A 13,347-nucleotide genomic window follows, 5' to 3' on the forward strand; every position below is an offset into this window, starting at 1 on the left:
ACGTAATTGGTTAAAAGGCGCTACTAGAGCATGTCCGGATAGGCAGCCTGTGGAGGTGACTACAGTTGTACAGTACCAAACAATATTCCCTCTAAAAGTGCAGTGTTTTTTGTTTGTTTGTTTTTTCATGTGCGCTCCAAGTTCTAAAAACCAGATTTGCAAGTATTTTTGTAAGCGACCACATAAAATATATGAGCAACGTTCGTAGACTGTGAGCAATTAATTGCTTATGGCTCCGCTTAGACGGGAACATAGCTACCAAGTGTCTCAGCAATATCATGTTCCACAGCAAACAATGATCCATTCTGCTATCGCCGCGTCCCAGCGAAATAAAACACTTCATTGGTCGAGCCTTTATTGCTGACGCCAGCCAATCAGAGCCCGGCAGGTGACAGCCAAAACAAACCGATCGCTCCACCTCAGGGGCTGGCTTCTCTTTCTACACCAATCGGAGGCGCGACCGTAGGCGGAAGTGAGACGCCGCTGGAAACAGCTAATTGGGCAGTTCAGCAGCTGTCTGTTTTGTCCAATGGGCGACGTCCGGTGGGTGGGACGCTGCGTCTGTAGCTTGCGCATATGCACAGAAGACTATGGGGACTGGGTGAAGATGGCGGCGGCAGATGAGTGTTGGAGGTGGTTTGGAGTTTGTACCTCACTTGTTATTTTTTTCAGCCTGGGCTTGTTGACGTCGGCTTCACTGAACCTGGAGGAGCTGAGTGAGATGAAGTATGGGCTGGAGATCCTGTCGGAGCCGGTGGTGCTGGGGCAGGTGAGCAGAGGGTTTGCTTCCTGCGAGGTGGTAAGGGAATAAAGCGCAGAAGCTTGCCTAGTAAAATCCTAAATAAGAGGTTGAACTGATCCTTCCCCGAGAGGGTCCTTTTAACTTTGGTGTAGGCGTTATTTCTAGCGTGTTCGTTCCATGCCTTTTTACCTTATTTTTGCATTTTTAATCTAAATTTTACGTTGATGAGAACGCATAAAGCTATTGTATTACTTTTTATTTATTCATTTACGCTAGTACTAGCTCGCCTACAAGTTATGCTTTGACTTTAAATTGTATGAAACGCATGTCAAATGCTTGTTCTGGAAGCAGTATGATTCGTTTGCCACTAGTAACTTTTTTTTTTTTTTTTTAGATGTATTTATGTAGCGGTAGTGTTAATATTTGCAGTATGGAAGGTCTCTAGATCGATTTTCAAGTCGGATACGGTATTTAACTCCTTGTATTGGTAGGAGTTGGAAATGCTGTAGAGGCAGTGTTTGTGACATTTTAAGTCTTTCATCTATCCACCGAGGAGAGGAGGTTAGGTAAGGTTGTTGGGTGGCACTTGTTTGGATTTGGAGGAAAAGCTCTGGTGCACGGGTTCTAGTCGAGCGTTTGCTACATAGAAAATTGTGCAACTGGACACGCAGACCTCTTCCAATTCCCGTTATAATACCAATCTCCCAGCCATGGCTGTCCCTCCTACTTCTGCTTCCTATGTTCCTGTTTTGAGTGCCTTTGTCTAAAATCTTGTGCTCATGCTGACTTATGATCGCAAACTGTTTTCCCTCCCAAAACAACTGCTTTGTCACGCTGAACTCTCCTCACAGTATCTCTACTTCCAGCACTCTTCTCTTCTCTCTTCTCTCCCCTCTCCCCCCCTTCTCTTCTTCCATTTCATACTCTCTACCTTCTGAACCCTGCCACCTTTTTTTATTGCCTAAAATCACAGAAGAGAAAGTAGCACCTCTCTCCTCCAAACTCGCTACATATTCCTTTATTCTCATTCCCACCCATTTACTCAGCTCTGTATCCCCCTACTGCAGGGGTATCAAAGTCCCTCCTGGAGGGCTGCAATCCAGTTGGGTTTTCAGGATTCCCCCAATGAATTTGCATGAGATCTATTTGCATGCACTGCTTTCATTGTATGCTTATAGATCTCATGCATATTCATTGGAGAAATCCCGAAAACCTGACTGGATTGCGGCCCTCGAGGAGGGACTTTGACACCCCTGCCCTACTGTCATCCTTTGTCATATCTTCAGCCTATTACTTACTATCCACCTCAACTGTTCCTAATGTCTTTAAATATCTCAAAAATTTTAACTGAATCCTGCCTGTCTCTCCATCTGTCATCCCCTCCCCCTCTTCTCTTTCTCATCAAAGCTAGTGAATGTGCTATTCACTGCCACTGTTTTGACTTCTTCATCTCAAACTATTCTTGATCCATTATTCACCCTGTATGTTCAGAAACAGCCCTTACCAAAGTCTCTAGTGATCTTTTCATTGTCAGAGCCAAGGACCTTTAATCTGTGTGCACCAGTGTGTTTGGATTACCTCACATGGATGATACCTGGAAGTCCTTCAAGCCAATGGATCCTTCCATGCATGTTCAGTGTCACACCCACGCTCTCTGTGAACACCCTGAGCTGTCGGGTAGTGACATGAAGCTTGTTACTGGCGTGGTCCCTTTAGAATTAGGGTCACCTTTCAAGTTGGTAGTCCCTGGCAAATGCCAAACTAAGCTTATTCTTCAAGGGTTTTGAAAAATCACACTTTGTCAGAATGGCCTTGGTGAAAACATAAGCTTTTATTCGGCCACCGGCCGTGGAATTACTGTGCCGCTCCAGGTTTTCCTGGTAGCATGAACATCATACAAAAACAACAGAAAAAGTTCATCTCACTCGTAGTCACCCAGTAATCAGCTCTGGACTGGGTTAATAAATCACATACAGTCATTAATATTCCAGGAGGTTAGGAGGTGAAACAGTTAGCACAAATAACTCTCCATTGTAGCTTTACAGGAGAGACATTCTTGTTCAGGATTGAGAAATATTCTGTGCTGTCTTCCAGTGCTCTTACACTCTCCAGCTGGGCTGGACTTTCTCTCTAGTCCCGAGCAGGCTTTTCCCTGAGAGGGTTAATTTCCTTATCCCTATGAGGCAGGCAGACTAATTGAATTAGTTAGTTGCTAAGGCACTATCTTTACAGCTGGGCCCTTTCACGGAGTGTGGAAGTCAGGAAATTCTGGGCTTTAAACTAGCCATCATTACACCCTGGCTTTTGGTTCAGCTGTGAACATAACCTGAAGAGGAGATTACTGTAGCCTTTCCAAACTCCAGCAAAACAGCATGTAAAATTGCAATACAGGATTATTTCCCTAGTAACTCCCACAGTCATTAGATCACAGAGCAAGCAGAGAAATACAGCCAAGACAAAACCTCTGTTCACAGACCTTTCCCAGGATATTCAGCTCTCCATTTCCTCTGAACAGCTTTCCTGTATAGCCCCACTTTCTTCCCATACCATGGGCTCTGGGGAAAGGAATTCAGTGGCTAAATTACCAGCCTGTTCCTCCGTCATTTCCCAGTCAGTGCTGAGGAACTGCTCAGCCCCGTCCTGCCTCTGCTCTACTGCCAAGCCTCGTTCTGCTCTTCCTCCTTCCTCCCTCTGCTCTCTAACGAGCCTGGCTTTAAGCTGAGGGGAAGAACCACTCCCCCTTGGCTTTGGATGGGAGAAGGGAATTCCTTCCTCAGCCCATGCCGTTTCTCTGAGGGGAAACTGCCTATGAGCTTTCTGCCTTATAGGCAATGGACAATAGCAAGGCAGCTTCTTCCTGCCTGGCTCTGGAACTGCTTCAGGTAAGTCTAAGCCTTCCTGTTCTATTTCCATTTCATTGTCACTCACCAGGTAGTCAGCTAATTTATTGTCCTGGGCACTGACCTGGTCAGCCCTTCTGCAATGGGGTTTATATACTTTCCTTAATTTCCCTGTGGCAAACCTTGGGGAAGACGTCCGTTTGTCACATCAGTCACCATTTAATTTCAAGAGGCTGACAGTTCCCGCTGGATTAATTCATCCTCCTGCTCCTTGACTAAGCACTCCCATTTCCTCATACCTTGGAGCTGGACACATTTGTGTTCACCTGTTCTTTCTACAAAATGTTTCCTGTTCGCTGGATCCCGGGTTCATGAAAGCCTCCTTCCTAAGAACACTTTGTTGTACAGTTTGATCTATTTACTGAATAGTACTTCTGTCCTCCTTCACCATTAATAGGACAACTTATTCCACACCTCTGGTAACTAATGATTCTATAGACATTCCAGACTTTATTTCATATGCTGTGCATGGGAAACAAGACATTTCACAAGCTGCTGAATTTTACAGAACTCTGTGCCTATATTTAACAACTTAAGACAACCTCCAAAGAAGTGAATCACAACATTGCTTTTGAAAATGGACAGATTGCACAAACTGTTGAAAATTTGCTACAAGATTCTCATATCCCTGGGAACTTTTCTTTGGGTATGTATTTTAATGTTCTAATTCACCCTATCATCTTAATTATTGTACAAATTGTGCTATGCATTGTTATGATTTTTTGGAGGGCCAAGTGGTCAGAGTCTTCTCTGGCGATGCTATGGCAGTATCATATGTCCATTGCCAGGGAAGGACCAAGAGAACCTCTTTGGTTCTGTAGGACCACATTCTATTCCTGTAGGTGGCACATCGTCTGCAGTTGCTTTCAGCAGTGCATGTGATGGGAGTCGACAGTGTTCAAACCGACTTCCTCAGCAGACAAGACTGGATACGGGTGAGTGGGAGCTGTCCTCAGTGGTTTTCTGAGCCATTGTGTGGTGCTAGGATCGATCCCCGCTTCATCATCATGGCCTTGGCACTGCACAAGAAGGTGCCTCGATTCTTCAGTCGAAGATCTGAGCCCAGCAGCTAAGGTCTTGATGCTCTCATGCAGTCGTGGCCTTAAGGAGTTTTCCTGTATGTCCTTCCTCCCTGGCTCATGACAGCCACTGAATGACTCGGCTGTGTCATTCTGGTGGCTCCATACTAGCCTTGTGGGCTCTTTGCAGGGTCATGGCCTTCAGTTCCACACCCCTCTGGACCTACTTACTCGGGGTCCAGTCTCCATGGAGGACCCGGGTTGCTTTGTTCTTACAACATGGTTATTGAATGCATGGCTTTAGCGCACAAAGGCTATTCGGAGGTTGTTCTTGTCACACTTCTTGAGTCTATGAAGTTGACTACTGTGTCTGACTACGCTCAAGCATGGAAGACTATTCAGGCTTTGGTGTGACCAGGAACGGATGAAACCATTTTCCACTCAGATTTCAGTGGCTCTCTCCTTTCTTCCGGCTGGTCTAGATAAAGGCTTCTCTTGTTTTAGAACCCAGGACCATCATTGTTGGTGTCTCACCCTATCATTGCCAGTTTCCGAAAGGGGCTTTTTGCATCAGACCACCGATTTTAAAACCACCAGTCCCTTGGTGGGACCTCAACCTGGTGCTGTCTGGTCTTACCATAGCTCCCTTTGAGCCTATTCAGGATGCCTCCCTCTTGGTCTTGTCTCTCTAGACTGATTTTCTTTGTCACTGTTACATCTGTGAGACATAACTCAGAACTTCTTTCTTGTAGAAAGCCGCTCTTCCGCTTGTTAGTTTTTGGTCTTTCCTTGCACATGGTTCTTTCTCTCCTGCTGAAGGTAGTTTGGCTTTCCATGTTCTTCAGGAAGTGTTTGCCTGTTTTTCAGTCCACGAGTTCTAAGAAACAGGCTAGCATTTTGATGAAGCTAGTTGTACACAGAGTGCTCCTTTGCTGTCTGGAGGTCACTAACAAGTTTCATCTCTCAGACCATCTGTTTGTGCTGAGTCGTTCTGTCAAAAGGGGCTCTTCGTTTCCAAAGCCATGATATCCAGTTAGATTCATAGGGTCATTTCATCAACCTATATTCTATCCTGGGACACAGTCTCTCGTCTCCGTTAAGGCACATTCTACTAAGACTATAGCTTTTTCATGGGCCGCAGCTAGTGTGGTCTCTCTTGAGATTTGCAGGGCAGCAATGTGGTGGTCTTTGCACACGTTTGCCAAGTTTTACAGAATGGACGTGGCAGCTAGACAGGACTCTGCCTTTGGGTCCTCAGTCTGTGAGCTGGTGCAGTTAGCCTGCCCTAGCTTTTAGGGATTGCTTTGGTACATCCCACCTGTCTAGAATGTATAACCTATTGCACTGGAAAAGGAGATTATGCACTTATCCCGGTAAGCTCTTTTCCAATAGATAGGTGAGACATTCTAGACTTCCTCCCTGTCTTTCCTACACCTGCCTACTATATGTTTCTGCTTCTCCAAGTTGATTCTTGGATGTCAGTCAGCCCTTGGGCTGGGAAGAATCTATCATAATAAAACCCTTAGCGCGCATGCACACTTGAATCTCCGTGTGTCTGTGTTTTGTATTACCGTGCCGCTGCATGCGCATTAGAAGGAGCAAGTGACGGTTTCCCTACCTTGAGAATGAGCGTTAGAGCCTTCGGTGGTTTAAACATTGCCTTCCCTCTGAGACGCTGGACAGGGGGAGCAGGGAAGTGGTGCTGCTGGACAGGGGGGAGGTGAAAGGAAGGGAGAAGGGCTACTGCTGGACAGGGGGAGCAGGGAAGGGGTGCTGCTAGACAGGGGGAGGTGAAAGGAAGGGATAAGTGCTACTGCTGGACAGGGGGAGCAGGGAAGGGGTACTGCTAGACATGGGAGGTAAAAAGAAGGGAGAAGGGGTATTGCTGGACGTGGAGGGGGGGAAGTAAACGGAAGGGAGAAGATAGGGGGAGGGATGGAGGACCAGAAGAGAAGCATGCAGGAGGCCCTGGAAACATAGTTATAAGCACAGAAAAATAAAGTCACCAGACAACAAAGGTATGGAAAATGATTTTATCAATAATCACTCATGTGCACGTGAAACTCTGTGCCTCTGTTCATCCATGCCTTCGAAGAAAGACAGACAGACAGGGGGCAAAGGAGAGAGACAGAAAGAAAGAAAGACAGGGGATCAGGGAGAGAGACAGACAGACAGTGGGGCAGGGAGAAAGACAGACAGACAGGGGGCCAGGGAGAGAGAGAGACAGACAGACAGTAGGGCAGGGAGGAAGACAGACAGGAGGCCAGTGAGAGAGACAGACAGAAAAAAAGGGGGGCAGGGAGAGAGAAAGAAAGAAACGACTCAACGCCCCATTGTTTTAAAAGTTTAAACATCTATTCTAGCACCCATTAATGTAACAAGCTTAAGCACTAGTCTATATATATATATATATATAGTACTGTTTTATGCAGGGGCGTTTCTGAGCTCCTTTGATGCGTTTGTTACCTGTTTACAGTTAATGTTCTCGTGTTAATTCATGAGCAGAACAATTGTATATAGGCTTCAGTGCCATGGGTATCTCTACTTCACGTTTGTAAGGTGGCTCTCGGTGTTTGGGTAATAATTGCAGGTGGAGTTAGAGAGCACACTGAAGTAGAGCAGAGTTGAAGAAAAAAATCCAGATTGTTTCCAGGCGTAAGGTCATAGAGCAGGGGTGCCCAAAAGGTCAATCGCGAAGGCAACGCAAGTTGATTGTGGAGCCCATCCTAGTCTCCGTGATAGACTCACATTGCCTTTGCGTTCTACCTGCTTCCCGACACCATTAAGAGGACGCTGAAGCGCCGGGCCGACCAACCTTCCTCACCCGACGTCAATTCTGACGTCAGAGAGGAAGTTCCGGGCCAGCCAATTGCTGCCTGGCTGGCCCGGAACTTCCTTTCCGACGTTAGAATTGATGTCAGGTGGGGAAGGCTGGTCCCGGCGCTTCTGCGTCCTGTTTACGGCGTGGAAACTGGGAGAGCTCAGAACGCCGCCGCAGCCTGTTCCTTGATGGTGGCGGTGGTGGCTTGGGGAGGGCAGGGAGAAGGAAAGAAAGGGGAGGCAGGGAGACAGAAAGAAAGGGGGCAGGGAGACAGAAAGAAAGAGGGCATGGAGAGAGAAAGACAGAAAGAAAGAAGGGGGCAGGGAGACTGAAAGAAAGAGGAGGGCAGGGAGACTGAAAGAAAGGGGAGGGGGCAGGGAGACTGAAAGAAAGGGGAGGGGGCAGGGAGACTGAAAGAAAGGGGAGGGGGCAGGGAGAAAGAAAGAAAAAGTTGGGGGAAGGAATGAGGTCTGGAGAAGAAGAAGAAGCATATAGGAGGCTGAAAGAAGGGAAGAAATATTGGATGCACAGTCAGAAGAATAAAGTGCAACCAGAGACTGATGAAGATCACCAGACAAAAAGGTAGGAAAAATGATTATATTTTCAATTTAGTGATTTGAAATGTGTTAGCTTTCAGAATTAACATCTGCTGTTTGCACTGTTCAGGAAGAAATTCATTTCTTTTTATTTCTCTGGTGTTGTACTGCATGCAGTCTGGCATCTTAGGGTTTCATTTGTGTATATTAGGACTTTTAGTTTGTGGTCCTATATTTGTATAGGGTTTATCTGTGTTCTACACATATGACCAAGGCCAGGTGTTCTGGTAGGAATGAATGTCATGAAGCATTATTGGTGTCATGGTCTCAAGTAGGAAGATATTTGTCTGCTCTCCGTCAGCCCTTTTGGATTCAAAACGACTCTCACTTAAAAATGAGCAAAGACCACTGCCTTAGCTAGTCTTCATCATCCAGCGAGCCAGTCAGTCTTCCTCCTCCCCACCTACCCCCTAGCCACCGATCCTCATCCTACAGTCCATGGCGGCTGCTGCTGCTGGGGCAAGTATTTCCTCCTTCCCGCACATTGTGACCCTACATGAATTGTGTAATGCTGCAATCCTCGGGCTGTTCTTGTGGGAGTTTGCAGTTAAGTTGGACAGTCTTATAGTGCAGGGAGGAGGAAATTTCTGCTTCAGCAGTGGTTGCATAGCAAGGAAAAACAACTTTAAATAAAAGGGACACAAATAGCCTAGGTACCAGAGAAATTTCTAGTCACTATGGCAACCTGTGCCTGGGATTTGTCAAGCTCTGGTTTAACTAGTCAACTTAGCCTCTTGGAGACCTGCTGATAGTCATGTGCCTTAATGATCTGAAATATGCATTAGTGTACGTGCTTCAGGGGATTAGCCAAACAATTGTTTAAGCAAAATTTAAGGATGGCATAGCCAGAATACTGCAGCACAGATTTGCACTTGAGTGTTTGGCTTTGCTGTAGATATGAGTCACTTGAATTGTGGGTGGGATGTTGGTGCAGTTCCCCCTGAAACTGTCCGTTGAAAGAGCCTTTGTCATAATGGCATTTTCTGTTTATTAATTGGGGAACATAGAAAAGAAGTTAAAGGCGGTATAATTGTCCCTATATAAGTATGATGGAAAGCTACTGTTGGAGGCACTTTCTCCAAATAAATTTGCATATACTGTAACAGTAATGTATCTCACTCCAAAGCCAGGATATGTGCTCTGTTTGGTTTTCTTGTTGCAAAGTTACTAGAAATTGTGAAAAGTGCCCAATATAGAGGGCAAGTCATTTCTGTATACTGTGACCTAGATTATCAAACATTCACATTAAAAACCGACAGGCTGCTGTCATAGCTGTTATAGTATCGATTTAAAAAAAGCGTGTCATTCTCCAAAAAACACTTGTGCAAATGAGGATGATGGAGAATATAGAAGATTCGCTAAATTTGCATGTGCCCATCGCTGGTGATAGCGATGGGTACATGTACAGAATAAATGCAAAAAAAACCAAAAGCAAATCGAACCGCTGAAGTCGAGTAACCCTCCACCTAACAGCGGGAGAGATGCCCACTCTCTCCTGCTGCCAAGCAACCCCCCCCCCCAACATCCCATCGGCAGTGGGAGAGATGGCCACTCTCTCTCGCTGCCAAGCAACACACACCGCAACAGCCCCTTAAGCTTATATACTGCATCTTCTCTATAGAGCTTGGCACAGTTTACAAAAATTTTAAAGAAAGGAAAATATAATAAGAATTAGTGATTGTATAGAGAGCAGCAAAATTTGCATTTTTGAAAATAGCCAAGTTTTCAGATGTTTTCAAAATAATTGGAAAGAGCCCAGATTACGCAGCTGGACAGGAAAATTATTCCAAAGCTCAGTAATTTTTTAAGTAAAGAGATTTCCCTAATTGTCCAATACAGATAACGCCTTTTAACGAGGAGAAAGATAATTTAAGCTTTTGGATAGACCTGGTAATATCAGGTCTCACAGAATTCTAAGATAGAGAAATTAAAGGAGGAAGAGTGCCATGCACGATCTTAAATGTTAGGCAGTCACATTTATATTCAAATAGTTTTTATTATAAAATTAGTAAAGCACACCAGTATAAACAGCTTAGGCTTTTGTTATAAAACAGAACAACTATCCATCTTCCTCCCCCCTCCCCCCCCATACCCCTTCCCACCCCAGGAGTCCAGTACTACAACAAAAATGGAGAGCAAGAGTCAAACTTAGAGGTTCAATAATCTACTGCGGGCATGCGGAGTAAGATCCTGCCAGAAACATTCCCAGGTCAGACTGAATCTACGGCCAAGGCCGCAGTCCAAGGCTCCCACCAGTCTGCGTTCCAGTGTCGCATGAGTTATCATCAGGGATCGCCACTGTGCATAAGATGGGGGATCTCGGGACAGCCAGTTCGTAAGTATTGCTTTTTTCCCCATCAAAATCGCTCTAGTGAGGAAAGCCGACATGCCTTTGGGTTTAGGCGTGGCTATATTGTAAAATCCGAATAGTGCTCTTGGTTGTGGAAGCCAGCGCCTCCCCCATAGCGTCGTAATGTATTGTCCCAAATATCTCCAAAACTGTAAAATTTTTGGGCAAGACCAGAGCATATGGCCTAAAGAAGCGTGATCCCGATTACATTTCGGGCAGGAGTGAGATGCAGTAATCCCCATCCGAGCTGCTCGTTCTGGCGGGATGTAGAGTCGCAAGACTATCTTCAATTGCATTTCCCAATGCGTAATGTTAGGAGAGACCTTCTGGATATTTATCAAAACCCGCTGCAACTGCTGGTCTGTTAAAGTGCATTGCAAGTCCTCTGCCCATGTTGTCGCCAAGATGGCCAAATTAGTGCCCGATTGACAGTCCCGGACTCCCACAATATGAAACCGAAGTGGAACCCTCTGTTGTGCAGAAAGACTGAAAAGTTCCGAGAGGGCCTCCCGGGTATCTTCGGTCAGGTGTTCCCCAGGTAGAGACTGAGCATAATGTCGGATTTGATAATAAGCAAAAAAGTCAGTTGGCTGTAAATCAAATGTCTGACGTAATTCCGCAAAGGTGGCTATTCTCCCCTCCTCCAGAAACAGATGGAAAAGATATTGTAATCCCAGCGTGCTCCACCTCTGGAAGGATGTATTTTGCAGTCCAGGCAGAAAGGCTCCATTGCCCTGGATGGGTAAATAGCAGGAAACCTCAGAAGACAACTTTGCTGTTTTACATACCCACTTCCATGTGTGCTGCGCCGGCGCAAATATCGGGTAGGGAGACACCAAAGGACGGATCTGTGGGTCCGCTACATGCAAGAAATAGCTTACATGGTACGGAGCCAACAAAGATAATTCCAAAGGAGTCGCAGAGAAATCTGATGTCCCCCTAAACCAATCATTGAGATGTCGCATCTGGCATGCCAATGCGTACCAACGGACATTTAATAAACCAAAGCCCCCTCGTTCCCTGGGTAAGCACATCCTAGAAAATTGCATACGGGGACGTTTACCCCCCCACAAGAAACATTGTAAACCTTTAATTAAACGTGCATTATGAGTATAGGAGAGGAGGATTGGTAACACCTGAAAACGATATAACCACTTGGGAAAGAGCACCATATTAAAAAGAGCCACCCGTCCCGCTACTGAGAGTGGGAAAGAGGACCAATTTTGTAAATATTGTAAGGTGTCCTGCATGAGGGAATTAATGTTACTGTCATAAAGAGATTTGAGGTCTCTGGGAATCCAAATTCCCAAATAGCGAATCGACGTTGTCGCCCATGCAAAAGGAAACTCTCCCATCCATGTTTGCTGTAGATCCGCCGGACTAGCTAGAGCTATAGATTTCTGATAATTCAAAGTAAAGCCCGAGTAGAATCTAAATTCCCTTAACGCCTGCAGGAGATGCGCAATAGAATGCGTGGGGTTAGTCAGTGTAAATAATAAGTCATCTGCAAAAGCTAGCACTTTAATAGTGCATTTCCCAAAGTCCACTCCCACTATATCAGGGTCCAGAGTCACTGTCCGGAGAAAGGGCTCCAGGTATAGCAAAAAGAGGAGGGGAGACAAAGGGCACCCCTGTCGGGTACCCCTTTCAATTAAAATAGGGGCTGTAATGATCTCATTAACCAGCAATCTCGCCCTCAGTGTCGAGTACAATGTGCGTATCGCTCTGGCGTACCAACCTGTCATCCCCATATAGTCCAACACCTCAAATAAGTAATCCCAATTTACTTGATCGAAAGCTTGGGCTGCGTCTAAACTAAGCAGCAACATCTGTGTATTATGGGATTGTGTATGGGCCAGTGATAATATGGCCTTTCGAACATTATGCACCGCCTGTCTGCCTTTCACAAAACCTACCTGAGCCGGTGCAATAATGTTCGGGAGAAGAGTAGCTAGTCTATCGGCTAATATTTTAGAAAGAATTTTAATGTCCACATTTAAAAGAGAAATAGGACGATAGGACTCGGGAGCAACGCTCTCTTTTCCTGGTTTCAATATCAGAGTGATTAAGGCCTCATTTGCTTCAGCGGGAAAGTGTTCATCCTGTATTGTCTGAGAATAGTATTCCCGCAAATGGGGACCTAATTGAACTGATAAAATCTTATAAAATTCTGCCGTGAAGCCGTCCGGCCCTGGAGCAGAAAAATTCCTTTGGCGTTGGATTGCATTTTGCAATTCTTTCGGGGTAATGGGTGTATTAAGATATTCTATGTCTGGGTCAGAGAGTGGCAACAATCCAGAATCTGCTATATAATCCCTAATAAGGGAAACTGTTCCCGAGTCCTGGCGTCCATAAATCTTCTGAAAGTGAGAATGGAAAGTTTGGGCAATGTGAGCAGTAGAATGTTGCAGACGTCCCTTATCGTCCCTCAATCCCAACACGTATCGATGTCCTCTGGCCTGTGCAGTCAGCCGTGCCAACAATTTCCCAGCCCGATTACCGTAACGATGGTAACGATATTTTTGATATAGAAGCATTTTGACTGTTCGCTCATGTATATATGAATTAAGAGTCGCTTCCACCGATATTAAGCGTTCCCTATTAGTTCGGGTCGGGTATTGTGTATATTGGCGTTTAGCGGATGTTAGTTCCTTCTCTAAGTTGAGGATACCTCTAGACAAACGACGGTTTCGCGCTACAACATAAGCTATACAATCTCCTCGGAGCACTACCTTAGCGGTGCTCCAAAACAACGTCGGATTGTCACAATGCGTACCATTAAATTCAAGAAAATCTTCCCACTTAGATGTTAAATAAGTTTTGAAATGGTCATCTGAGGCAGTCACATTTAAAATAAACCCTGGAGATTACTGGGAGCCAGTGAAGTTTTAACAAAAGCGGGGAAACATGATCAAATTT

General features: G+C 45.4%; 1 protein-coding gene across 2 annotated transcripts in view; it reads left to right on the top strand.

Moving 5' to 3' along the window:
- Nucleotides 1-561: 561 nt before the first annotated feature.
- Nucleotides 562-13,347, top strand: part of OS9 (OS9 endoplasmic reticulum lectin) — a 206,029-nt gene continuing 193,243 nt past the window's right edge. Inside the window, exon 1 of one of the 2 annotated variants that reach the window (XM_033937158.1) lies at nt 562-769. In XM_033937158.1, coding sequence (XP_033793049.1) covers nt 608-769 — 162 coding nt within the window. In that variant the 5' untranslated portion in view covers nt 562-607. The remainder of the gene's footprint in view (nt 770-13,347) is intronic. The other variant, XM_033937157.1, reaches the window with a different exon arrangement.

The sequence above is a fragment of the Geotrypetes seraphini genome, chromosome 3 (genome assembly GCF_902459505.1).
Source record: "Geotrypetes seraphini chromosome 3, aGeoSer1.1, whole genome shotgun sequence".
Taxonomy (NCBI): Eukaryota; Metazoa; Chordata; class Amphibia; order Gymnophiona; family Dermophiidae; genus Geotrypetes; species Geotrypetes seraphini.